This window comes from Eutrigla gurnardus (assembly GCF_963514095.1).
Source record: "Eutrigla gurnardus genome assembly, chromosome: 15".
Taxonomy (NCBI): Eukaryota; Metazoa; Chordata; class Actinopteri; order Perciformes; family Triglidae; genus Eutrigla; species Eutrigla gurnardus.
The window spans coordinates 2,768,631-2,795,222 of NC_139938.1; the positions used below are offsets into that span (position 1 = coordinate 2,768,631).

The window sequence follows — 26,592 nt, forward strand, 5'->3', positions numbered from 1 at the left end:
GTTTGTGTGACGAGTCCCTGATTTCACTTGGCTGAACTGGCTTTAGCCACAGGCCACATACCTTACTACCAAAACCCCAGATAAATGAAGATGATTGATTATGGATCAAAATGAACGGACCAACAGATACCCCCTCCCCTCAACACACAAACAAACAAATGGGTAAATAAATATAAACCATAAAAACGCCATCCTGGAGACATTCCAATAGGTTCTTGTGTGAATGTACATGAAAGCAAAAAGGAGGGTATGGAGAGAAAGCAAACGGGGCATATACAGTACTTCAGACAGGGCAACAAAGATATCAATTGACTGAACATCATATAATTTTTAAAACTGAACTCCCTGACATATAACATTGCTCAACATTATATTATTTTACTTCATTCACATCATGACTGGGTTTCTTTCAGCTATTTATCCGTTTTTTTTTTTGAAGAGCTAAGATCGGCCGAGTGACACCAAAGCAGGCTGGGAAGTTGTGAGGGTGCGTTACTGAAGCTTTCATTTTGCAACAGAAAATGGATCTGTGGATCCTCTGCGATACTGATTCCTTTTATTCTCCAAATGCCACTGTATTAACCAACCACTCAGGCTCTCTACAAGCTTAATAGAGTCAAAGAGCCTAAAATAATATTATAGTAGGATTTCCACCGAACACACATACACAGCAAAGTAGAATCAAACCAGGGAGGTTTTTATTCGTTGACCTGCCTTTTCAGGAACTGAGACTCAAAGTCAGTAGCCTATCTGCTTTCCCATCACAACATGGAGCTTTGAACGGGGCCACTCTGATACAGTAAGGAAACACTCTTCTCTTAGTCGGCCTACAGCAACAAACAGTAACATACAGAACATCCCGTATATATACTCAACTTTTTCTTTCTTTCTTCCAACCTTTTTTCAAATTTGGGTTGAGCGATTGTCTCGTTCTTAAATTTGCCATTAACATTAAATTGCTGTATATACTACTACACTATTGTAGTACATACAATTTATACTTTGTCATAATTTCACTTAAATGTCAATAATATACCTACATAGAAATATATATGTAAATTCTTTATAATACCAAATATTCTCTATTTGTAATGTGAGAACGTATAGCTGGTTCATTTGGGTTGTCGTGATTTGTTTAAAAAGCTAGACACTGTTCAGCGGGAGAGAGATGCGTGGAGAATATTAACGTGATAGAAATGTTATTCTTCTTGGACGTGAACCTGAATACTTTCTTTTAGAATCACCATGAAGAGAAAATCTGCCAATAGCTATTTGGGACTTTAAGAGACACACAGAGGGTGAAAGATACAGTAAGAATAGGGAACTTAACTGGAAGTCCTGCAAATTGACAATAATACTCAAACTATGGAGGACAGTATATGTGTGCATATGAGAGACAGGATGGCCACACAGCTTCATACTGGCTATCATAGTCTTCATCATCATAAACGCAGAGCTTTTAGCTCCTCAATTATAGTCAATATTTCCAAATGACCACAGAATCGCTTCCTGTTTTTCTTTTTTTTTTCTTTTCGCTGTGCCGCGAGTACTGCACGAGCTGAGCACCAGCCGGCTGGAACTGTTAGTTGGAGTTAGTAATTCTTTTATAGGGTCCCAGGTGGACATGTAAAGTAGGGTTAGCTGGGTCTCTGTCTGGGAGAACACCCATCCCAAGGAAAATTAGACAGAACGCTGGGCATTTCACCATTAGTTGGGTTTAAAGAAGGATGGTTGCATGCCCTTTCTGGCCCAGACTGAAGAGCACCAGAGAGGAGCTGGCTGAGGAGTGGGACAGCAATGCAAGTCTGTGCAGGAGACCGGACTACACCAGCGTGTATGACTTGGAGTAGGCCCCCACACTCTGTTTCTGCAGTCTCCCCAGTGCAGAGGAGCTGCTCTCTAGCAGCGAGTCTCTGGAGCCCCCCACCTTGTTACTGTTGGTGGGGTTGCTGCTCGTGCTGGAAGTGGAAGCTGTTGCTGCAGTGTTGGAGCTGGGCATGGTGAGAGTCCTTTGGGGCAAGGTGGCGGTGCCTGAGCTGGCACCCAAGCTGCTCAGCCCAGAATGGCCCAGTGTCAGGACCTGCTGTTTGGCAGGGTCTAGAGTCTTGTGACGGCCCTGGGTGTGATACGCCCGCTGCGTCAGGCTGCGGATTGAGGCTTCCCTTGGCGGCACAGCTGGGCACGGGTCATGCAGCTCCCCTTGCTTACGGAAGAATGGGTCTGTCTTCATGTAGAGGGGTAGGTTGCAGAATTCACCTGAGGGAGGTGAGAGAAGAGGTATGTGTGTCATTTCTACTGCTAAAGTGAATGATTTCCAAATAAACACGATTAAATATGACCTGGGCTTTTGTTCCTACATCATAACTCATGACTTGGTGGTTTTGACTTGAGTCTGCATGTGTGTGCAGAGAAACCAAGCCTTGGAGTGACTGCTTTGGACATATCAGCCAGAACATTTCAAGATGACCTCTTGTTATTTTATTCAACTTGGATCATTCATAGTGACACTGTATGATGTAAGATGAGTTCTCAATCGTGAAGAAGGTATCTGCATCTTTTCTCACTTACTTTTGTTAGCGCGGTGGGGAATGGGCACAGCCACATTTTTACCGCGGTCATAGTCCTGCGGTTTGGGCGGTGAGGCAGTGAAGCGGCAGATGCCTGGTTCAGACGGCGTGCTGAGGGAGGTCATGCTGTCTGCTGGGTCGTTGGTACCTGTGGTCATCTGGTCAGACGAGCTATCGGAGATGAAACACTCTGTAATGGTGAACTTGGCGTGCTGCAGGTGCTCCTCCAGCTTGGCATGCTCGTACGCCCTCGCCAGCTCCTCGTAAGTGGAGGAGGCGCTCTCAGTCGACACCATGCTGTTGCGACCCTTATCTGGAAAAACATACACAATATTAATACAAATACATGCATTTAATATAATAACTGTGGCAACAATTTCCTGAGCTGTCAGTCAGATTTTATTTTTCATTTAGAAAAATCTGCTTTTTCGCTCCCTTGTTACTTTGGCATAACTGGTACAATTACAACAGTGTTAGCAGTCAGGGGCTGCAATATTTGAGGACGCATGTTATAATATATACGCCCTTTTAAAAAAACAACCGCTTGGTGTAAAAGTGGAAATGACATAAAAGCAGCAGTAGTACATGAGAGTGTCAGTGTCATTGTGTCAGGGTGCTGGCCGGGATTGACCCACCTGTGTCTTGCGACAGGCTGGCGCTGTAGCTGTCACTCTCAGTGGCAGTGATGCCGTGAGAGCCCATCGTCCGCCAATCGGAGGTGAGAGTTCGTGCCGAGGCCGTTGACTGACTCTGACTCGGTCGGCTCAGTGTCCACTGGCTTGAATATCTGTTTCTGGAGCTGTGGGCTGATTTGATACTTTTCCTGGACACGGGGTCTGAGAGAGGTCACAGGGATCAGACACCAGCTCGGTAGCACAAACACTGTGTATTCATGTATTGTTTGTCAAGACGACTAGATGCTGTCTTTACTGGCTGAAGTCCGAGGTCAAAGCTTTCACCTGGATTTACCTGCTAAACCCATATTATGTTCTGTCACTTTAAGAGCCGTGAAATGAAAAACAAACTCACTTGTGCCTGGACGGATGTCTGACATGTCAATCAATGGCCCTGAGTTCTGGATAAGGGCTTGGTGGTGCAAAGACACGCCTGTACAGAAGTTCTGCGGATTCACTGATTGGCTGAACTCCGTGTCTGTCACTGGCACGGCTGCCTTGTCCTCCCCTGTTGTAGGCAAACGATGACGATATACAACAAAATGTTAATGATGTAGTATTGATGAAAACTGTGTGATGCAATGACAAACGATGGTATATATTGTTGTCAAGTGCTGCCACATGCCTATCTGTTTGATGCCTTCCTTGTCCTCAATGAGTAGCTGAACTCGTGGGATGTCGATGTGGAGCCTCGGCCCTTGAGGAGGGCCCTTCACTGGAGTGTCTATACTGCGATTGTTCTTGCTGCACACACACACATGGAAAGAACACATGTAATTTTCCAAACACTTATGAGGTGTGGAATATAAGTTCCTGTCAAACTATGCCTGCTATCCCTCTTACCTGATGAGCATCTCGGCGAGGCTCTTAGCATCTATAAGAAGACAATATCTTAATTAGATTAGAGCTGGCTGTGAAGGTAATCGTTTTAACTTGTCATTCTGTGTTGCATTAATCCATTACACACAATAACACTGATCTCTCTGTCTGAACTCTCGTTGTCTTTCTCTCTCACCTCTAAGTCGCTTAAGCCTCTTCTCTTTGCGTTTCTTGCGGATAATGAAGAGCAGAGCAACACCGAGAGTAACCAGGATGACGGGAGAGCCGATGGAGAACAGCTTCTTGACATCATCCCCTTCTCCACGAGCTGATTTAATGGGAGGAATTGTACCTTTGGAGGGAAGTAGGAAGGGGGGGAATCAATACCCAAGTTTGGCGTCGAGAAGTGAAGATAACAGAAACGCGACGGACAAATGTACGACACACTTACTGCCATCATAGTCGGTGGTGGCGAACTGGGAGCTCTGGTTGCCACACCCAGCACTGTTGCAGGCCTTCATTTTGAGCTCGTACCAGGTGGCCTCACGCAGCTCACTGAGGAAGAGCTGAGTGGTAGAGTTGGCCTTGAGGCTCTGCCAGGCCCAGGTACCTTTGGGCCTAAAGTCCAGCATCATGTCGGTGATGGGGCAACCGCCGCTGGTCCAGCCCTGCAGGTTGAGCCCTGCATGAGTGGAGTTGATGTGGGTGAGCAGCGGCTGATCCTTATTGAACACCGGTTCTGTAGAGAAGAGGCAAAAACACAACCAACCGGAGGTTAGATAGCAACAAGCAATATAGGATGTCTGTATGTATTTGTGATCTTGATAGGGATTACCGTCACTATAGGTGCTATTTCACAGGATTCTTCCCACATACATATATTGCATATAATATCACTGAAATGATATGACTGTGACTTAAAAAGATTAAGAACAAGTGAGTATCCCAACTTGTCCCATAATTGATTGGTAATAGACTGGCATCTCATCTGGTATTATATCACTGCAACACTCTATTCTGTGTATTTTGGTAGTATTTATTCAATATTTTGCTGTTTTTTAATCAAATTAGAGTTAAGAAATCAGCTAACAAATTCCCTGTCCATAAAACATATTTTGCATTTTGCATTTTGCATTACACATCCAATACCCAAGGCAAAATAAACATTTAAGGATGGAACAGCAAACGGCAAAAGCAGAAACAAACTAAAGCCAACTTTATTCCGTGTTGAGTTATATTATGTTGTCTCCTGGTTAATTCATGTCTACAACACTTCTGCTTCCACTCCTCACCTCTTCCATGTGTCTTGGCCTCTATGATCTCACTGATGCGCCCTGAGCCCACGCTGTTCTTGGCAGCCAACTTGACCTTGTACCAGGTTCCACAGCGCAGGTTGTCCAGCCTGAAGGACCGTTCAGTGGAGCTGATGAAAACATCCCTCCATTCCTCTGTGTTGTCCACAGAATACTGCAGCACGAATCCTGCACAACAACACAAAACAAGTCATTTAGAGGAGCTAATGTAAATCCAAGAGATTAAAGACTGTGGAGAATCCTTGCCACTGCTGCTACATCTGTTGGACACCAGGGGGCGACAATAAGCTACAATCAGTTGTGATTTGACTACTTCTTGCACAGAAACATTGTTTACGCTGTTATTTGCAGCATTAGCACAACTGATAGCAAGGGGGACAAGCACATTTAAAAAGGCAGGTCACAAAATCAGCCAGAAGGTGGAGGATATGTTATCATGAGACAGCTGAAGGTGGGCAGGTGTTTCTCTGTTCACAGAAAGTCTTACCTCTGATGGAGCTCCCCCCGTTGTCCCCAGGGATCCAAGCCAGGGTGATGGAGGAGGTGGAGGTGGTGGAGACGGTCAGACGAGGCTGATCGGGAGGAACTGGACACACAGACAGTTGCTTAACAAGCAGCAGAAACGTCACAAAGAAAAACACTTCCTCCACTGAAGTTCCACTCAAATACATCTCCTGTTTCTTCTTACCTTGCACCACCAGATTGACTATGATAGTGTCGAAGCCCAGAGTGTTAGTGGCCGTGCAGGTGTAGTACCCAGAATCCTCAGCTTTGACTGAGCGTAGCACCAGCGTGCCGTTGGATAAGATCTGCCGTTGACTGTCAGCGGTCACCGGAATGGCCGAGTCCTCACTGACAAAGTACAGGTTACAGATGTTAATTCCATTCCTGCAGGAAGTTATTTCTGTCTGATTGAGTCATGTCGCTGACATAAGTGGAATCAGATGAGCTCTGACCTGTCTTTGGTCCATTTAATTGTGGGGGCGGGCTCTCCCACTGAGCTGCAGGGCAGACGTACTTCCTTCATCCAGGGTGTGGTCACCGTGCCCCCGAAGGACAGAATCTTAGCTGGGACTGCACGCACAAAAATAACGGGATGAAGCTTTGACTCACTCTCTGACACATGGATGATAAAACTCCAAGACAAAACAAAAACTGCTTCAGCATCTCTCTCACAAACATGTCTAACTGCCTGCCTCTGCTGTTTGCTGAATAAGTGGCCCAGTTTGCCTACAGGGAGGCCTTCACTCACTGCTGAGGGAATAGAAAGCAGTAGCGTGGTGTTTTAGTGTAACCCCTCCTCTAACCTCTTAGTTTCAGTGCATCTTTTCTCCATAGATCCTGCTCTCTATTGATTCTCGCCTGCTACCTCTCTCCCCAAGGGTCATTTTACTGGATAGGCCCTGTTCATCACCACATAATTAACAACAGCGTTTCTTGCAACATAGCCACTACTCAATCAATACTACGGCTGTCAATCAATAACAGGGAGAGAGAGCAGGACCACGAGAGGAGAGAGAGTGATGAAAGTGATCTGTGTACGGGAGATAATGTTGCCGTTTCATAGCCATCTTTAGAGCGCTCTCCCTCATAACCTTTACAGAAATCTCTTTACCCTTCTCCTCCACTACAGGCTCGCCTGGAGGACCTACCTTTCCCAGCAGGCTCCACTGTGACCTTTGAGCTGATGTTGCCTCGGCCAGCAGTTGTCACGGCTGCAGACCAGATGTGGTATTGTTTACCACGGGTAAGGTGCGTGATGCGGTAGAAGAGCATCTCTGGGTTGGCCTCGTACTCACTGGGTGCCTGGGACAGAGGGCACGCAACGTCGAGTTAGAAAAGTATGATGAGACAGTGATACGACGGGCTCGGTGGCCGCTCTCAGATCAAAGATGTGTTACAGCTTATAAGTACATCTCAAATGGGTATTGAATGCCAAGAGTCATTTTAAGACTCATTTTATGTTGGGGAAAAAAAGAAGTGAACATTCTTTGACAGAGTCGACATTTCAACTTGTCATTTTAAACTCTAGATCACATATCAGCACAGCTTGCCTCCTTCGAGATACAATTATATGAATGACTATTGTGTAGGATGGGTGCTTCAATTTACTGAGTTTCACATAGAACGTGAACACAGAAATGGAGGAAATAGAGTGTTTATTGCATGAGAGATTCCTCTATGTTATATTAACAGGAATCCATTATTTTATCTATTTTTATACTGAATATTCCCAAGTGCTTTTTGGATTCTACATTTTTTTTGACTTGTCAAAATACATTTTTGCTGTCTTTGGTTGACCTTAAACATACGTGTAACTGATGTGTATTCATTTTCCTCATGAATTGCCATGAATGACCTCTCTATGGACTCTGTCTATAGCAGGAAAGAAACATTAATCCTCAGAATTTCAGACTGTTTTGACTGAATCAACAATAAATTGAAGTTTGAAGACAGCAAATCAAACGTTGAATTTATTTACCTTTTGCACACAAGTAAACCTTTTGAGTCCGTCGTGGCCTTTTGGACACATTTAGTGCTGTGCTACACAGAATAAATGAATGTAGTATTTGCCTTTCATTGCTTTGAGAATTTTAACAGTCTGTGTAACCATTTAGCATTAATTAATTAAAAAATGTTGAGTAAATAAATTAAATTCCCTTTTCATATTATTTGTTTTTTGGGGGGGTATGTCAACTGAGTTAAAAATCGTAGGCCGTGGTGCTGGATTAAATGATGTGTTCATGTTGAGATTTTTCCTACAAACACAGCTTTGCGAACATATTCACACATAAACCTGCAGGAACAAACACACACACACACACACACACACACACACACACACGCTAACACGCGCACTAAAACAATGTTCTCTCTCAAGTCGATCCTCTGTTCTCTCTCTTTAATCTGTTCATTTCTCAGTGTTCATCTTCAGTTCCTTCACCATTTGCTTTTCCCTCTTTCCGTCTATCCCCCTCTGTCTAGCTCAGCGCAGAGCGAGGATGGAGGGACAGAGGGAGGGAGGGAGGATGTGTGTGTGTGTAGGGGATGTGTTCCAACATTCCTTCAGCATAGCGGCAGTGTTGTGGTGATCCAGGGAGTGATACAGGGAGATAATGAAAAGACGGACAAAAGCACTCTCATCTCGATGTGACTGATACCCTCCTCTGCTCCTTTCCTTCTTCCAGCCTCTCCCTCTCTCCTCATCTCCCCCGTTTTCTCTCATTTCCCCCTCGGTCTCTCCCTACCTCTAATGGTGTTTCTCTTTCTCTCTCTCAACCTCCTTTCCCCCTCCCTCTCTCCTCCCTGTCCGTGCTCATTTACATGGCACTCATGCACAGAGAGGGAGGAGTATTTGTGAATAATAAGAAAGTGAGATTCTATCCTGATATCAGATTTCGCTGTGCGCTGGTGTTTGTGTGCACATGATCTAACCACAACTGAAACACCGCACATGCGTGTATAAATAGAAAATGTTCAAATCTGAGGTCTCTGTGTGTGTGTGTGTCTCTGATGCGGCAGTGTGCATGTGTGAGCTTGTTCTCTGCTTCATTTGCATATCTACGTCTCATCACGTTGCCAAGACAACCTCATCTGTTCATCTGGGAGGGCAGGAAATAAAGCGATGGTGCAAACACGGTGAAAGAGAGACACGCAAGGATGCACACACACACACACACACACACACACACACACACACACACACACACCACGTACATGCAGGTTCAATTAATAATAGTGGTTACAAATTCATTACTTCAATTGGAAGATTTATATCAAGTTCACAAATTCCCTGCTTCTCAATCACCTGGAACCTTTTCTACGAGTCACACCCACTGAGGAAGGACTTACCGGCTGGCCGGACCCCGGACTGGAGCAGTAGATGGTGTACTTGCGGATGACACCGTTTGGTTTATGAGGAGGCAACCAGGACACAACCACACTATTGGGAGAGGAGGGGACCGCCTTGATGCCAGCCGGTGGACCAGGAACTATAGAAAACACATGAGAACATCAGCAAAGAGGAAATGTGCATGTGTGTGTGTGTGTGTGTGTGTGTGTGTGTGTGTGTGTGTGAATGCGTTCACATGCTGGTGGATGCCTTACTTAAGTGAGCAGGCTTGTTTGCAGATTGCTAGTCTTATCCTGCACTAAGCCGCTCTAGCACTTGGAAGAACTCTCTTTGGGTGGACGGCGGTGACATATGTTCATTCAGACATTGGTCAGCAGTTCTGACTCTCTGACACCCAGCATTCTCTTAACTCTCAAACCCACAAACAGATTAGACTCTAGTGTCTGATCCCTTGCTAGCCACTTAAGCTCGACACTGGACACCACTTAATACTCTCATTGCCATATAACGGCACAAGAAGGGTTTCAAATCACTGCACACTTTACAAAAAAAAACAAACACATCAGGACACAGGATACTGAGGGCTGAACAATAATGCTTTTGTCACGTTGGTCTTACTGTATGGGGTTCACAGTGTCAAGCCTATTAAATCCCCACCATAAATATGACTTGCACTTGACAGTGGGCCTCATCTGGGGTCTACAGAAGTTGACTACCGCATTGTAAGACCCGGCTCTCTAAAACCAACCCCCAATTCCTCTTTTTCTTTTATGTGAGGCCCCCTGATCCAATCATTCAACCAGCCCATGCACCCGGACTGCTTCATTTTGCACATTACATGAGCAGGGATAAAATCTCAAAAAGGATAGATGTAGCGAGGGTGGTTTTGAAAGAGGGAGGCGGGGACCAAAGAATGGTGAGAATGATAGGTGCAGTTCCTCGGGGAGTGATGATGGTGGTAGTGGTGTTGGGGAGGGGCGGAGGAGGCAGTCATCATTATCATAACTGGACCTCTGTGTTAAAGTAGGAGTGGCAGTGGGAGGGGGGGGGGGGGGGGGGGGAGTTAATTCCCATCTGGTGCCCAAAATCTGCCCAGGACTCTGGACAGAAATACAGACAGTCTGCTGCACAGACGATGACAAGGAAGCGAGGCTCATTGAACATCCCCACCGCCATGAATATATTATGCAGGACTGTGCCAATCAGAGGATGATGTGTCACAGTAAAGGACTAAAACACTCAACTAAATACAAACACAATGCTAATACAGAAAGTCTAATTTAAATTGGCGGAGAAAAATACATTCTTGGCGAGGACATCCTATTACATTTTTTTGGGATGGTTTATTTGTTTTGTCAGCCAAGAACAAGATGTGTGGTCACCTTTCTATCTTTCCATCTTCAACCCACAGGCCCCTCCCCCTCCTCTAAAGAGACATGGATCCGACTGTAATCCCGCCTCCAATGGTGTAAGCATAAAATTAATTCTCTCTAATCCAAAAGGAGTTAATCCTTATGCCTATGGCAAGGGAGGGTTGGTGGAAAGGATGCAGGCCCAGGCTGATGGCTGACTCCTGGATGGTATATGCCCCCCCCCCCCCCCCCCGTGTCTCCCGCCTGCCCTCCCTCAGCCCTGAGCCGTGGGCCCAAAGCCTCTTAATTCTCATTAGCACTGCTAATGGAGCTTGCCAGCATAAATGAGCTTTTGTCATGGTTTTGAGATACAGCCCAGCACTCTTTTATATATCCCCCTCCCATCTCTCCCCCCTTCAGCCCGCACACTGCAGGCGTAGGACATAGAGACACTGAACCCAAGTTGCTCCCTGTATGCTTTACAGCAACCTTCTGCTCCTAAATGCTAAGGATGGGATCATTTCAGAGGTCAAATTTCCTGTATGGACCTGTATGTTTATGATGATTGAAATAACTTTTAAGTTTAAGAATAGTTCAATCTTCAACCTTAATTTGGAACCGCAACTTAATACATGAACAAAAATGTTAAATGCTTTCTTTGAGTGTGTCTACTCACGGTCCTCGCGGGTTTGGATGTAGAGGACATTGCTGCGGACCCCGTCTCCAGCCTGTGTGTAGGCCAGCACCTGAACACTGTAGTTGGTGAACTTCTCCAGCCCTCGCAACTCCACCTGCTCACGTGTGGTGGTGATATTCTGCATCTCTCCCCATTCTAAGCAGAACAGCACAGGAAAACTGTTTGAGAGTACTGTTGGTTATCTGGTGGACAGAAAAACAATCTTCTACAAAACACATTTATATACTACTAACATGCTTTCCTAAATATGTTTGGAGGAAATGTGACGACTGCCTGCATTACAAGGCAGCAGGAGTAAGGAGGACGTTGAGGTGGATGGTTGGTTATTCAGAGCAAAAAACTTTAAAAAAGAGAAACACAAATTTCTGATTTGTGTCCAACAGACAATTTATAGGCTACGAAAACAGTTTGTTAAGGTTAAAGGTTCACAGAATTAATATGGCAGCAAACTAAAAACAATTTGCCATGTAAAGCTATGTTGAATTAGTGGTTACCTGAGCTACATTTTCTTGCCATTATCTGGACGTCACTTCCCACAAAACATATTCACAAATGCAAATTGGTTGTATATAAAATGAATTCTTGGGATTAATTCTCAGGGTAGAAGTGACAAAGGAGCACAAACACAATCAAATATGGTTATTGCATTCTGTCAGGATTCACCAAGAAACAAGGGCCGACTCGCAAACCCAAAGACACACAGGAACGGGAAGTGCTTCATGAGAAAGGTGCGGAAAAACGTTCACACATTGTGACTCACAACACTGACAGAGAGACAGGTGGGTGGGACGGTGGGGTTGAAGTTAAGAATGAGATAGGTGATAATTACTCTGCATTGGCCACTGGGCCTGGCCCCCACAGCACCCACCTCCGTCAGGGAAGAGGGACCAAAACACCACCCGGTAGCCTTTCAGCACACCGTGCAGCGTCAGCCGTGGAGGCTCTGCCCACGTGATAACGGCCTCGTCCGACGTCACAGAGATGGCTCGCACGTTCTGCGGAGGCTCGCTGGGCACTGGAGACAACAGGGGCGAGTATTAGTGCTGCATGGTTCAAATACATTTCAAGGTTGTTTTAATGGTTTCTACTTGTCAAAATCCTTGGTTATGGCTGTTGCTAAGAAGACCTGACTGATTTAGCATGCTGGCTGAAGCACAGATAATTAATGACTACTCAACACCAACAACCCACAGGCAATCTCTGCAGAACACAAATCAGTCAAATCAGCTCAAATTAGCTCTCAATGGCTCCTTGTTCATTGCTAGCTTTTAGAGCACAGAGAGGAGAAGGAGAGGGGGTGTAAAGGGGGGTCGTGGCGGGGAAGAAGAGCACTGAAAAAGAGCCGAGTTAATAGTAAAACAGCTACACCTTAAGGGGTTAAAATGCAGATGAGGAGGGTGGGGTGAGCTGAGAGGTGGAGGATAAAATCTGAAAGAAGACAATGTTCGTCTTTAAGGTAATTGCGGCTGCAGGAGCAGCTTCAGATTATCTGGACAATTATCATCACAATTATTGTTACCATGATCTGAATCTATAAGAATCTATAAGAAATAGAGGGAAAATAGAGGGAGGATGAGGAGAAAGAGAAGGGAACCAATGGGAGGGAGAGGAAGATAAAAAAAAAGGAGAGGCAGAGTGGGCCGACATTTAGAGAGTAATGGGGCTCCTTGTTCGTCTCTTGCTCTCCACCAGCCTAATGAGGGTGCTAATTAAAGTCGAAAGAAGAATGGGGGATGTGCTGCAAATTCATTTCTACATGTTTGGTGTTTTTATATAAATACAGTATAGATATGTGTGCCATGCTGTTGCTGCATTTGACTATATTTCTATTATTTTTGACAAATCAAAGAGATATGCTTTTGGGATCTTTTCATTTCTGCCTCTCCATGCTCTCCCTCATGTCCTCCCACGCTCCCTCCTACACACACTCTCACAGCCCACTCTCAGTCTACGCTCCTTTTCCTTCATCTCGAGATCTACATTTTCACCCATCCTTCTCTCTCCTGTCTCCTACCATCTTCCAATGTCGTAGCGTTGATCTCAGTACTGGATGGACCCGTCCCGGCTCTGTTGAAGGCCTGGACCACTACCCCGTACTGGGCATATTTCTTTAGGTTGTCCAGGGTATACACTTCACTGTCCCCTGTAGCTTTCATCTCCACTATGCTGTACTGGCCATTGCTGCCCGGGCCGTTCTCTCTGTAACCGATCTGGTAGCCTCGGATCACCCCGTTCTGCAGCTCCTTCTTAGGAGCCTGAAAGAAACGTGGTTAAAGTGGTTAATATTAATGTGCATGTCAAACTTACTACAATCACTGGTGAATTGTTTCAGAATTTGGCAGTAAGTTGTGCAGATCTCCGCCAGGTGTGTCTACAACAACCAGTGCTGTAATTGAGTGATTGATTGAACGCAACCCACAATTGGTTAACCCCCCCATCTAGACCACAAGTGTATTGGATGAGAATTTTCCCTTCCACGTCTCACAACAGATACGCTCTTATTTGAATCTATGCATATGTCTGCACAGCTCTGCTCAGGTCTCCAGCATTTATTTAGGCTTTACACATGAAGTTAATGCCCAACAAAAAGACACAAGTTACTGTGTCTGTGGACGCAGAGCAGCGGCTGCAGGTCGGCGATGCACTTGGCTGTGTTATCACTAGCGGCCCCTAACGGCAGGGGCAGGTTAAGGGAAGTGAGTGAGGAGCAGTGCCAGTATAAAACAAGTAATAAAAGGTGTATAGAGAAAGTGCGAGACACCGCAACCATGAGAGGTCCTTGGGCATGCAGCCAGATCAGGCCACCTGTTATGTAGTTTGCTGTGAGGCAGGGACAGACACGGAGACGCACACTCACGCACAGACCCAAGCTTGTCACAATGTAGTGTATTAATAAATTAAATGTTAAGGCATGCCTAAACCTAAAAATAAAATAAAATGTAACATTCAGTTTACTGGCCAGTATTAACAGGTATGTATAATAATATGCATAGATGTAGTTTTACCCTCCATGTAACCCGTATGCTCTGAGATGTCATCGGTGTGAGGATTACTTCCATCGGTGGCCCATCAGGTGCTGTTGATGGAAGATGTAAAAAAAAAAAAAAGGTGACTGTCAATAATTTTCCAAACAAGAGAAAATAAGAAAGAAAAAACCTGTGATTTCTATAGGAGAAAACAATAACTTACGTGCTTCCTCTGTACTGATTGTCAGCTCTTTGCTGGGAAGGCTGCGGCCTATCTTGTTGTAGGAGTACATGCGGATGCTATAAACACAAGCTGGGTGCAACTCTACAATGTTGGCCTGGTTGTTGGTGGGTGAGATGTTCCTAGTTGTGTACATGTGATCCCAGGAGTCTGTCAGATACAAAAAGATTGGAGATTTTTCAGACGTGCATCTTTAAATAGAATTCTCACATACATGTTGAAATGTCGCACACCTACCTGATTTGTTCTTGTATTCGATGTCATAGCTGGTGATGATGCTATTCCCATCGAACCGTTGGATCCAGCGCAGGTTCATGCTTCTGTCCTTCACCTCCCTCACTTCCAGTTCGGGGGGATCTGGGGGTTCTGTATGTGGGAGAGAGAGGAGGTGAGGGATTTTGACCTGCAATATTTAACTAAGTGTTGGAGATCTGATTCTATGACATTTTCTCCCTGGACTGTTTAAATATCCTCACGTACTGTGTATGTTTTAGTAGGTTAGAGACGGTTGTGAGATGTGTACTGTGTGTGTTAGAGATACCTTGCACAGTGAGTTGGATGAGCCCTCGACCCTCTCCATAGGAGTTGATGGCGTGGCAAGAGAAGAAGACTGAATCTCCTCGCTCAGCTGGGTTCAGCTGTGAGCATCAACACAAACAGAAAAATGGTTACAAAGTGCCAGATCCATCTTCTCCTCTCTAACGCAATAATGCAAATGTCCACAGCTGAGAGACATTACGTAGCATTAGTGACTTGAACTGCTTTATATGGCCTGGTTTTGAAAAATGTGCACTTCTTTTTTCACAGGAAAAAGGAAAGGGAAAGTCTGACAATACTGGGAGAATTTATTTTACAGGGGAAAAAAAGAGTTGAAGATGAAATGACCAAATAATTAATTTCCATTCCATTATTCCATTTGCTGCATATTCTCCTCAGCATCAAACAATCCCTCTCAGTTTTGGTCAAGGTCTGCTGGTTGCTGTATTCTGTATTTGACCTTTAGTGTAGAGATGACTTCGTCCCCCTTCTTGTTGATGGTTATGGAGTAACGGGGGTTTCTCTCCGCATCGATGACGGTGTCCCCTCTCTCCCAGCGGATGATGATGGGCTGCTCGCCCCGTGCTGTACAGTTCAGCTCCTTGGTCTGGCCCTTCCTCGCCATGGTGGTGTTGGGGTGGCTGGTGATCATGGCAGGAACTGAGCAGAATCGCAGACAAATGTCAGTGTGACGAACGGTATAAAATGGAGTAATGAGACAAGGGAGCAGGGATGTGGTATTGGAAGCCGAGGATATATTACAGATGTATAGACATCTCTATTTCTGCTGTCTTTTTCCATTTTCATTTCACGCTTCAAGCCCCGCTGGCCCTCTTACTCTACCTCCTCCCTATCAGCCCTCTTCTCCTACTCCTGATTCTTTTCCACCTCCTTTCCTCAGACATAGATTATTGATTGAAGCGGTTCCTGCGGTTTTGTTTTCATCACTAATTCATCAGTCCTTTTCCCCACAAAACATTCTGGAGCACAAAGACCGGCAGCCGGAACACATCAATCGATTGCAAAGATACCTCCAGTTAGTGATGTGCAGGACTGAGACAAGGTTTTGTTAGGTTCAGTACAGGCTGCACTCGCCTGGGGCAAAAGGGCATCTTATAAGAGCTGATTCCCCTCCAAAAAGCTAAGGCTTGTCTCTGTGTACAGTATATGTGCAATCCAGGAGATGTGGATATGAAAGTGTTCAAGCCAAAGAGAGTATGATTGACACTTACTCTTGACAGTGAGGATCATGCTCTTACTGATGTCTGAGCCCACGCCGTTGGAGGCCTGACAGAGGTAGTACCCTCGGTCGTCCTCAAGCACGTGTCGGATGAGCAGAGAGCCGTTTGACATGATCTGGATGCGGCCAGTCAGAGGGACGGGATGATACTGCTGAGGGTTTCCTACTCCTAAATCAACACAAAGTAATAACTCGTTAGTGCTTTTTCCTTATTCATGCAAGTTAGTTTAATGTGGTAGGGGGGATGATGTTACCTTTGGCATGTTTCCACATGACTTTTGGAGGTGGGTAACCCTCCACAGAGCAGTTGAGAACTCCAGCTTTGCCGTAGATACAATCTTGATTGTTGGGCTGCACCACGAAACGTGGTGGCACTGATAGACAAAAAGATGTGATTAACCTAAATGGAAGAACTAAAAGAAGGTCTTACAGTAAACGGTAGAAAATGGGAGTGTTCCTAAAATAACATGTACAATTCTAAGTTCCCTCAGCACAGTGCATTCCACATCCGATCTGACCTAATTCATCATCACGCCATCCTCCCTTTGCTCAATCTCTCACCAGTAACAATCAATTGTCGTTCCCAGCTGACTGTGGCGGCGGCGTTGCTGGCAATGCAGGTGTAGTTTCCGTTGTGCTTCAGTGTCACCTTGGATATTTGCAGGGAGCTCATGAACTCTTTGGTCTCTATTGCGACGCCAGAGGCTGATCCTGGCACGATGAGTTGCCCATCCTTGTGCCAGGTGATGCGTATGGGCATGTCCCCAGATGACACCACGCAGGCGATGTACATGAGCTTCCCCACTGAGGTAGAGGGGATATCGAAGGGCTGGATGAGCGGCGGCACTGGGGGAGAGAGGAAGAGCGCAGAAAGTCAGTGGAATAAAGGTAGCGATAGATGTGGAAGAGTGGCAGTGTGGCCATCTGGAGCAATGCTGAGAAAGAGAGAAGGTCATTGGCCAGTGGGCCCCTCTTCTCTTCTCCCCCTTCAGCCCCATCTCCTGCAGCCCATAATAGCTGCTCTGGTTAGAGTCCAATTGGCAGGAGGAAGTCACTCCGTTGCCATAGTAATAGAGGTTGGGGTGGGGGTACTACAGCTGAGACATCTGGGGGATTTAATCTAGGCTTCATTATTATTCATCTAATTAAATCAGAGACACACTCACACGCAGGCACACGCACACACCCTTAAACACCTCTGCAGCTGCCCTGCTACCATCACTACCCCGCTCACAGACTAAACAAAACACAGACTCACACTGAAACATCCATCTACCCTAAAACCCCATCCACCTCGTTCAAGCATCACTGTAAAGCAGCACGACATTGACTATTGGTGTCTCCGATTGAAGATGGTTAAGTAGGCTACCTTTGCCAACATCTGTAAACTGCACAGATGTGGGGTTATTTCGTTTTTTACCAACCAGACCAGTTTGGTGGCGACAAACTATTATTGGCTATTTTGGCTTTCTTTGGACAGATTGTTCTCTCACTTGCTTTAAGAGACATTTTGAATTTTACATACAGTGATGTGCACAAAGAAACACCCTCAACAAGGAGACGTGTCTTTTGGGAAAATAGGGTGAGACCACAGTACATCTCAATCCAGTTGTCACTGGAGGGTCACTATCTGCATCTATTTGATCTCTGCCCGGTGTGGTTTTATCCCTTTGAATCCATTCTTCTCTTCACGCTTACCTTTGACGGTGACGTGAACCGTCTGGTTGATTGTGACCTGCGGCTGGATCAGAACACTGCACAAGTAGGTGCCCTCGTCCGCACCCTTCTGCACGTCCGTCAGCCTCAGGGTGCCGTTCTCAAACACCACTTGACGATGATTATCAGGCAGCTGCATGCCGTCCTTCAGCCACTTGATGGAGTAATATGGGTAGCCAATCACGCGGCACGTTATGTAGGTGTTCCTGCCCGCCACTGCGGTGATGTCCCGCATGGGTCTGATTCGGGGTGGACCTGGAGACACAGGGGAGAGAGGGAGGGGATGGAGGGAGGAGACAGAGAGACACACAGAGGTCGGGGAGAGGAGCAGATGAGGTGAGGGAGATCATGGCAGAGGAAAGGAGCAGCCACGGAGACGAGAGGTATAGAGATAAAGGTTGAGGGATAGAGTGATTGGGGCAAGTTGACAGATGGAGAGGGAGGTTAGTGATGCTCCCTTTACTTTGGTTGAGTATATTTGTTGATTTTAATCTAATCAAATATTCTGTGTATCTAAGTGTGTCTTTCTAAACTATCGTCAGACAGACAGAGAGACAGACAGACAGGCAGACAATAGATAGATCAACAGATCGACAGATAGATATACACACACAGACAGGCAGGCAGACAGACAGGCAGGCAGACAGACAGACAGGCAATAGATAGATAGACAGATAGACAGTTTGATAGTTAAACAGACAGACAGACAGATAGATAGATAGCTAGCTAGCTAGATACACAGACAGAGAGACAGATAGACAGATAGATACACAACAGACAGACAGGCAGACAGACAATAGATAGATCGACAGACAGACAGACAGACAGACAGATAGACAGTTTGACAGATAGATAGCTAGATAGACAGTAGGACAGACAAATAGATATCATACACGGACAGACAGACAGACAGCTGGATAGATAGACAACCATCAAACAGACAGACAGACAGACAGACAGACAGACAGACGGACAGATAGATAGCAAGATAGATACACAGACAGACAGACAGACAGACAGATAGATGGCTAGATAGATACACAGACAGACAGACAGCTAGATAGATACACAGACAGACAGACAGTTTGATAGATAAACAGACAGACGGCAAGATAGATACAGACAGACAGACAGACAGACAGACAGACAGACAGACAGACAGACAGACAGACAGACAGACAGATAGATAGATAGATAGATAGATAGATAGATAGATAGATAGATAGATAGATAGATAGATAGATAGATAGATACACAGACAGACAGACAGATAGACAGACAGACAGACGGATAGATAGCTAGATAGATACACAGACAGACAGACAGACATACAGACAGACAGGCAGTAACTGTGTGTCAGAAGTGATCTACGCCTCTCACTAGCCCCTGTGTGTATTTGTATAGAGTCAGGTGTAGAGTGCATTTATATTGAAAAGCAGACAGGCACCTCTTACGTTTATGCGCGCTTGGTACTCGGCGCTACCGGCCGAGTTGCGTGCGACGCAACGATACACTCCCCCATCGCGAATGAGTGGGCTGCTGACGTTGACGTGCGACACGGTCAGGCCGTCTGACAGGGTGTACTGGCTGGTCTTGTAGGTGGAGTCTCGCACCACGGGCTCGTCATCCAGCGTCCAGGTGATGGAAGGGGGAGGGGCTCCTTTGGCCCCACACATGAGGGAGAAAGGCTCGCCGGGGTTCACCACCCGCTCACTGAAGGAAGACACAATACGAGGAGTACCATCTAAGAGGAGAGAGAGAGACAGAGAGAGAGAAAGATGAAACATAAGACATAAACTTCCCTAAATAAACATAAAGGGTCCAGTTCACAAAGTTCTGACAAAAAGCAGCATGTTGAACGCTCTCATACATGCTCAAATGCTCTATTTATGTATCTACCAATGACATTTGTAATGGTTAACAATGTATGCACCTGTTTTCAGTGGAAGAATGAAAGTCAACAGTTTAAGTAGAAGCTTTAAATTTAAAGAGAAAAAGTGTTTTCCTGTCACTTTGCTGTTATGATGGTGTAATAAAACGCCTTGTGCATCCCCGTTTATACAGAATGTGATACTTGATTAGTTCCCCGACGGTCTCTGTCATGCACATACCCTCGAGCAGAATAATGGAAAAGTCCTGAGCAGTGTGGCCCTTTCGGGAGGCGAAGCACTGGTAGGCCCCAGAGTGGAACTTCTGTGCTGCAGTGATCTGCAAGGTGTCGTTGTGTTGCCCCTGGATGGAGATGTGCTGGTCGGGGACGATGGGCTCCGTGTTGCTGTACCAGTTGATGGTGTATTCTGGAGAGCCCTCCACAGTGCAGGTGAAGAACAGTGTGCTGCTGATGCCGGTTTTCAGATTCTTAGGGGACAAGGTCACTCGTAGTGGATCTGAGAGAAGGACGCATGTTGTTTGTTAGAGCACAGATGTATAAACAAAAAGGACTCCAAAAGATACGCTTTCTTTATTTTTGTTTTATGCATTTTCATTGAAAAGCAATTTGTAAATCTGCCATATAAATGAAAAGTAAGTTTTGCTTTTGCTGGACTCTTTTTAATTTCCCATATGGTATAACATACTTGAAATCCACAACTTTAAAAACAAAATATTTTTTGTCATAATTTAAAAGATTAGAAAATGTTGTGGAATCATAATTACAAAGAGAGTTGTTTTTTTTGTGTTTTCATAATCCAGTAATCATCCATTACATGAAATACATTTTGGGCCAGATTTGTAAACATTTAAATTATTCTCTGCAAATTCAACACATTATATTAGGTTATAACTCATTTGCAAAATATGGATGATGTATTTATTGATTAATAAACGCATATTAAAACATTAAAGTATGTGTTATTGTCAAGTGATACCAAATTCTCTTATGCATTTATAGAAACAAAAGACGTGTACATTTCTAGAGACGGGGAGACAGAGAGACAGAGAGACAGAGAGCACAATCAGTGGCGGTGACTAAATCAGTTCGACGCACTCATTAAAAAAGCAGCTGGAGATATCTCTTCACATCTCTGTCCACTTGTGTGTGTGTGTGTTTTTGTGTGTGTGTGAGAGTGTGTATGTACGTGTGTGTGTGTGCAAATGTCAGTGAGCAATAAGGCAGCTGGTGGTGTGTGCTGGGGGGCATCACTGTGCCCCCCCCTGTCAGAGTCACAGAGTGTGCTGCCATGATGTGCCCACTGGCAAAGCCGACCGCCTCTCTATTCTCTCCATGTCTCGCCTTCTCTCGCTCTTTGTTCCTTTGTATACTTACACAATGTACATTTATCTCCGCCTCTCTTATTATCTTGTTATTACATTGTAGATAATGTCATTCCAGCACTGTCTGGATATCTGATCGACCCTTCTGTGACCCCTCGTATGTATCTCCGTCTTCCTCGCCCGCCTCCCTGATGGTGAATGCTGCTGGCAGCTGTGTTACGGATTGAGTCTCAGTGAATTACCGCCCTGTCTCTCTTTTTGAGACCTGATATGACGGGGCATCATACAGCTCACACAGTCACAGACACACTCTAGGTGCGACTTATATGTGTGCCTCAAACCAAAAGGAGAGGAATTTGTGAATGCATCCATCTGCAAGGCTGATTCACTGAAAAGACAGCGCGGGAGGTCAGGGTGTTTAGCGATAGTGTGTGTAATTGTGTGTGTGTACCTATAACATGAAGCTGTCCAGACACCTCCTTTGAGCCAAAACTGTTGGTGACCTCGCACGCATAGCTGCCACTGTCCTCCTGCCTCAGGTCACTGATGGTCAGCCCTGTCAAACGCCGTGTCCAGCGGGCATCCGAGGGCAGCGGGCGGCCATCTTTCAGCCATCGTACGGTGGGGCTGGGGTACCCTCCTGCTATGCAGGGGAGCTCGATACTCTGGCCTGCGTTCACCTCCCCTGCTTGGAAACTGTCCAGTATGGTGGGTGAGGACTCGTTGGGGTCTGGAGGACAGAGATAGGGTTATTTTGTTTGTCAAGACAAAGAGAAATATCAGACTTACATGAGTAAACTGACAACACAAAGCTGCTCACCCATTACAGAGAGCCTGGCTCCATTGCTTTGGCGCGTCTCGCCGCTGTACTTATGTTTGGTGATGCACCGGTATGTGGAGAGAGCGTCCTCCTTCTGGACGTCAGAGATGTAAAGAGCCCCGAAGGAAGTCAGAGAGAACCTGTTACCTGAAGAAGACACATCCGGTAAAGATTTACATTCATTTCCCCAAAGGAAAACTGCTGACAGGAACACACAGTAAAAAACCTGCACTAAGATGATCGTTCGTGTGTAAATGCATTGTGCTCATTGCAAAACCATATTGTGCAAAGAACAAACAGCTGCCTGAACAGTTGGCAATACCTGCCTGATAATGTTGTATCCCAAAACCTGGCACTCTTTCAAGGCCTGGAGGACACACAGCGGTCATTTACACCACCCATAGACAGAGCAGAGACAGATTTACTGCCCCTTTACACACAATGTAAAACTCTCATGCACCATCATCACCAAACTATCGAAATGTTCTTCCCTTGGAAGGCCAAAGATCATGTGTGCCACTATGTGATGAAAGCTGCCTGTTTTCTTCACAGCATTAATGCTTCTGGTTGAACTGGTTATGTTCATAACCCAAAGTCTCCATGCTGTGTTCACTGACTGGATGAAGAGAGGGAATCCAAAGGCACACAAATGAAGCTGTCCTTCTTCAACATATCACATATTGCAACAGCAATTGTCTAGCAGATTATTGTAAGTCTGACATATTTCACAATGGTTGCTGCAATTCAATGAGTTCAGACACTTGTGTCTTTTAGCATCTAAGCTACAGGCCAGCAGCTGGACAGGCTGCGTTCATGTGCACCTGTGTGTTCATCAGCATCAATATTTTATGAACAAGCTCCGTGTTTGTCGGGTTCTTGCAGAGGGGTTGAGCAGGAATACTGAAGGTAGCAGTTATGGACTGTGCATGTGTTTGCATGGAATATACTGCATGACCCGAGAGGGAGGCACAGGCTTCAATTTCACAGCAGCCTTTGTTTGCCCCCCAGAATGAAGCCTTACAGGATAATGAGCACTTTAAGACTGTTACTCCCACAACACCGACGACTCGCCTGTCACAACACTCTGACATAGGCAGGCAGAGAGAGAGAGAGAGAGAGAGAGAGAGAGAGAGAGAGAGAGAGAGAGAGAGAGAGAGTCAGCTGGATCTGTCAAAGCCAGACTTTCCATCTTCAGCAGGGGATGTTATTCATCTCTCTGAAACAACACTGATTAAACAGCACATCACATTATTATCTGTCCATCTTAAGTGAGTGGCTTGTATAGAATCAGTTTATCAGTCTATCTTTAGTCGACTCTCTCCATCTCTTTGTGTGAATCATCTCATCGTCTCATTCACTCTTTTTCTCTCCATCTCTCTCTCAGCAGAATGGCAGACAGAGTAAAATATTAATTACTAAATCACTGTGCTCCCTCAGCTTTTATTCATGCTGACTTGACTAGATAACGAGAAACTGAGCCAATGTGCATTATGCACACACCCAACACACCCAGCTGCAGCTAAACATGCATGCATGCATGCAGGCGCTCAGAGCAGAAAACAGCTGCAGTTAGTGTTGCAACATTTTTCCAATTGTGCCACGTTCATTTGATATCATAATACAGTCTGTGTCTCACGTGAAATAAGACCATTCTGTTTGGTATTGAACAAGTAGTGAACATTTCTAACTTGTCAATACGTACTAGGCACCTAAGAATAGATCTCAAACATGGAAGAAAGAGAAACGTCCTCGCTGGGAAGCCTTCTTCCTGTTACTGAGAGCAAACAGCTGATGGTACTTCACATCTTTCTTCACGACAGACCATCGCCAAAACTGTATAGTCTGAGAGCTGTGTTTCTGACCATGTTATAGTAGTGAGGAGAGCTTTTTGTTTCGCAAAACACCATCAACTAACAATGGAATCACTCATGGATCCTCAAAAAAGCTCTCCCGGAACCATTTAGAGGTTTAAGTATTTTTCATCAACTATAAATGGCTCTATAAAGAGTTCTTTCACCCAGAAAGAAGATTTCTCAAAGACGCTGTATTGCCTAGAGGATGTCAGCATTGTTGGATTTTGTATGAGTTCGGTCAGAGTCTCAAAGCGACGATTTCATGGAAGAAATTGTGCAAAATTGTTCGTGTAATCCTGATGCAGATGGGGTCCAGAGGGGAGCCATTATATAAACTCGTAAGTGCTGGATCTGGAAGGAAATGTGTGTTTTCAACCGGAAAAGTAATGATAATAAGGTAAAGAATAACGGAAATTATTGTTCTCAAAAATATTATAACATACTGTGTTTTCCCCACAATATTTGAATGATATTTTTTCCAGAAAATGTGATCATTTAAAAAAAAAAAAAAAAAAAAAAACTTCCCCTACAACCCCCTCACATTTTCCATTTTGATTTTAAACATGTTAAGTCTCCGTTCCAATACTAACGCAAATGGATAATCCAACTGCTCTTGTAGCAACACTGGGCAGCAACTGTATGCTATGTTTGTATGTACAGTAATGTGAGAAAATGAATGGTACTGTATGTCCTTAGTGAACCTCTCGTGTAATAAATTGTTTCTCCCACTTTATTTTTTAATCCAACAAAATGCCTCCGGCCTCGCAGTCACACAACAGGCCAGACCTGCTGCTGTGACAAATTCCAAAGAGGAGGAACGAAAAGGGAAAATAATGAAAGTATAAATGTGCGAGAGAGAACAGGAAAAAATAAAGGCATGATAGTCTATAAATAGGATACAAACTGTAGCCTGTGTGGGTCCAAGACTTGTGTGTGAATGCACCGTGTGTGTGTGTGTGTGTGTGAGTTAGTAGCAGCCTCATTTTCTCACATGCAAATGAAGGCGTCGGCGCAAAGATAACGAGGCCCATATTTCCACCTCCTCAGTGGGGCCATTATTTATTGATGTTCTGCATCTTTCCCCCTCCCTCCCACTCTCACGCGTTCTCCCTGTTGCTAGGGTCTTCTCACTGCCATCCTGCTACCATTTCAGTGTACTTTCAGCAATTATTAAAGAACAACCAGTTTGCATTCATCAAGGACGAAACAGAGAAACCCTCTGCGTAGTGTGACTGCAAAAAAATCATAATGGTGAATTGGTGGTAGAAGTCAGTGGAATTAACAGGGAAAAATACCATCAGTGTGATGCTGCTAAATATAGCTTTTCGAATGCAAGTAGGTTTTGTATCCAATCACACATTTTTTTACATCACAAACGTTAGTTTTCCATTTCCTGTGTATTAATCTGGAGTTTGCAGGTTTAAAAGATAATAAAAAATACTAATAATACTAATAATAACTATATATATATATATATATATATATATATATATATATACACACACACTCAAATGACTTGGGGCCTGTTCATTGCCAGTTCTATGTGCAGTTCGGAAAACTCAGTTGGACTTCTCTACCTTCAACAGAAAACTAATTTAGCTCTTGGAAGTGAATCTGACCTACATGCTTTAGAGGAGCAAATTTCCACAATATCTAGACTAGTCTATTTTAGGAGAAACCCTCTCTCTTTTCTTAGCAGGAATTATCTCAGGACCCTAACCTGTCTGGAATACAGCGTTTCCTGTGTACAAAGCAAAGAAAAGGGAACTAAATAAAAATACAAATTGACTGCATGATCTTGCAGCACTCACAGCTCTGAGTAAAAACATTGGTGTTCCTGTGGGAATTCCCACATATGGACCCCATATCTAATCAGTTTGGAAAAGGCTAATGAGGTATCGAACTCACATCCCTGTTTTCCTTCTGGCAGAGCACTACGATCTGATCCCTGGAGTCTCCATCTTACTCAGCGCTGTCGACGGTCAAAAGCAGCGGTTCCTTGCCTTGAAGGGTTCTCCAAGTTAAATGAAGGTTAGCGTATTTTCACTGCTCATTATGATGACTATAAACTACCACTAGCAAAAGATGTGCCAAAGCAGCGGAGGGTCAGAGGCTTCACTCCTCCACAACAACAACAGTAAAAATCCTCAGATCGATGCCTGCAGCACAACATGTTTATCCATTTAAGAGATGTGGTCCAAAGTTAGAAGATTAGAAGGAAAAGGACTCGTTCAAACAGTTAGGTTTACGATCATGCTTCAGAAGATCCATGGGAAGAGGTTTCTACTGTCCAAACATATTTTGCAGGGATCACTGATATGAAAAGTGAATATGTAATAAAAGATTATGTGAGTTTTTTCTCTACTTCAATCTGTGTATAAAACAACCACAGTAGGTTAACATTATTAACCAGAAATTCCATTGTGATGAAGTTCTACCCCGTAAATTAATATATTTTCCCCAACAAACCATAAACTGTTGGAAGACAGTTAAAAATGCTTTTGGACATGTAACAAAATACATATCTTATCTAGATATTTGACGAGCACAACAATGAACTGTAAACAACTTGCTCCAGTAGACCTGAGTCGCCCTGTGCACTGCCAAAGGTTACAGTCTAGTTTGAGCAACAAAGATCCCAAAAACCCCAAGACATGCAAACACAAATGAACACCTAGCACATAAACGTCAACGTTTACTCAGTTATTGCAATTTTGCGAATAAAATCTTG

The 26,592-nt window shown here is 44.7% G+C and overlaps 1 protein-coding gene across 2 annotated transcripts in view; it reads right to left on the reverse strand.

The window, feature by feature from the left end:
• Positions 1-551: 551 nt before the first annotated feature.
• Positions 552-26,592, reverse strand: part of LOC311025250 (cell adhesion molecule DSCAML1-like) — a 51,083-nt gene continuing 25,042 nt past the window's right edge. Inside the window, exons 4-33 of one of the 2 annotated variants that reach the window (XM_084028088.1) lie at positions 22,009-22,155; positions 21,640-21,918; positions 20,087-20,362; positions 19,423-19,719; positions 17,958-18,230; positions 16,821-17,105; positions 16,514-16,633; positions 16,252-16,428; positions 15,480-15,679; positions 15,024-15,120; positions 14,720-14,848; positions 14,465-14,632; positions 14,281-14,351; positions 13,290-13,530; positions 12,144-12,290; positions 11,255-11,410; positions 9,226-9,365; positions 7,026-7,179; positions 6,330-6,447; positions 6,062-6,225; positions 5,861-5,959; positions 5,353-5,541; positions 4,512-4,799; positions 4,257-4,412; positions 4,085-4,115; positions 3,867-3,985; positions 3,597-3,749; positions 3,203-3,403; positions 2,569-2,880; positions 552-2,256 (exon numbers count right to left, since the gene is read on the reverse strand). In XM_084028088.1, the coding sequence (XP_083884214.1) occupies positions 1,823-2,256; positions 2,569-2,880; positions 3,203-3,403; positions 3,597-3,749; positions 3,867-3,985; positions 4,085-4,115; positions 4,257-4,412; positions 4,512-4,799; positions 5,353-5,541; positions 5,861-5,959; positions 6,062-6,225; positions 6,330-6,447; positions 7,026-7,179; positions 9,226-9,365; positions 11,255-11,410; positions 12,144-12,290; positions 13,290-13,530; positions 14,281-14,351; positions 14,465-14,632; positions 14,720-14,848; positions 15,024-15,120; positions 15,480-15,679; positions 16,252-16,428; positions 16,514-16,633; positions 16,821-17,105; positions 17,958-18,230; positions 19,423-19,719; positions 20,087-20,362; positions 21,640-21,918; positions 22,009-22,155 (5,621 nt within the window). In that variant the 3' untranslated portion in view covers positions 552-1,822. Of the gene's footprint in view, positions 2,257-2,568; positions 2,881-3,202; positions 3,404-3,596; positions 3,750-3,866; positions 3,986-4,084; positions 4,116-4,256; positions 4,413-4,511; positions 4,800-5,352; positions 5,542-5,860; positions 5,960-6,061; positions 6,226-6,329; positions 6,448-7,025; positions 7,180-9,225; positions 9,366-11,254; positions 11,411-12,143; positions 12,291-13,289; positions 13,531-14,280; positions 14,352-14,464; positions 14,633-14,719; positions 14,849-15,023; positions 15,121-15,479; positions 15,680-16,251; positions 16,429-16,513; positions 16,634-16,820; positions 17,106-17,957; positions 18,231-19,422; positions 19,720-20,086; positions 20,363-21,639; positions 21,919-22,008; positions 22,156-26,592 lie in introns of those variants that run through there. The other variant, XM_084028089.1, reaches the window with a different exon arrangement.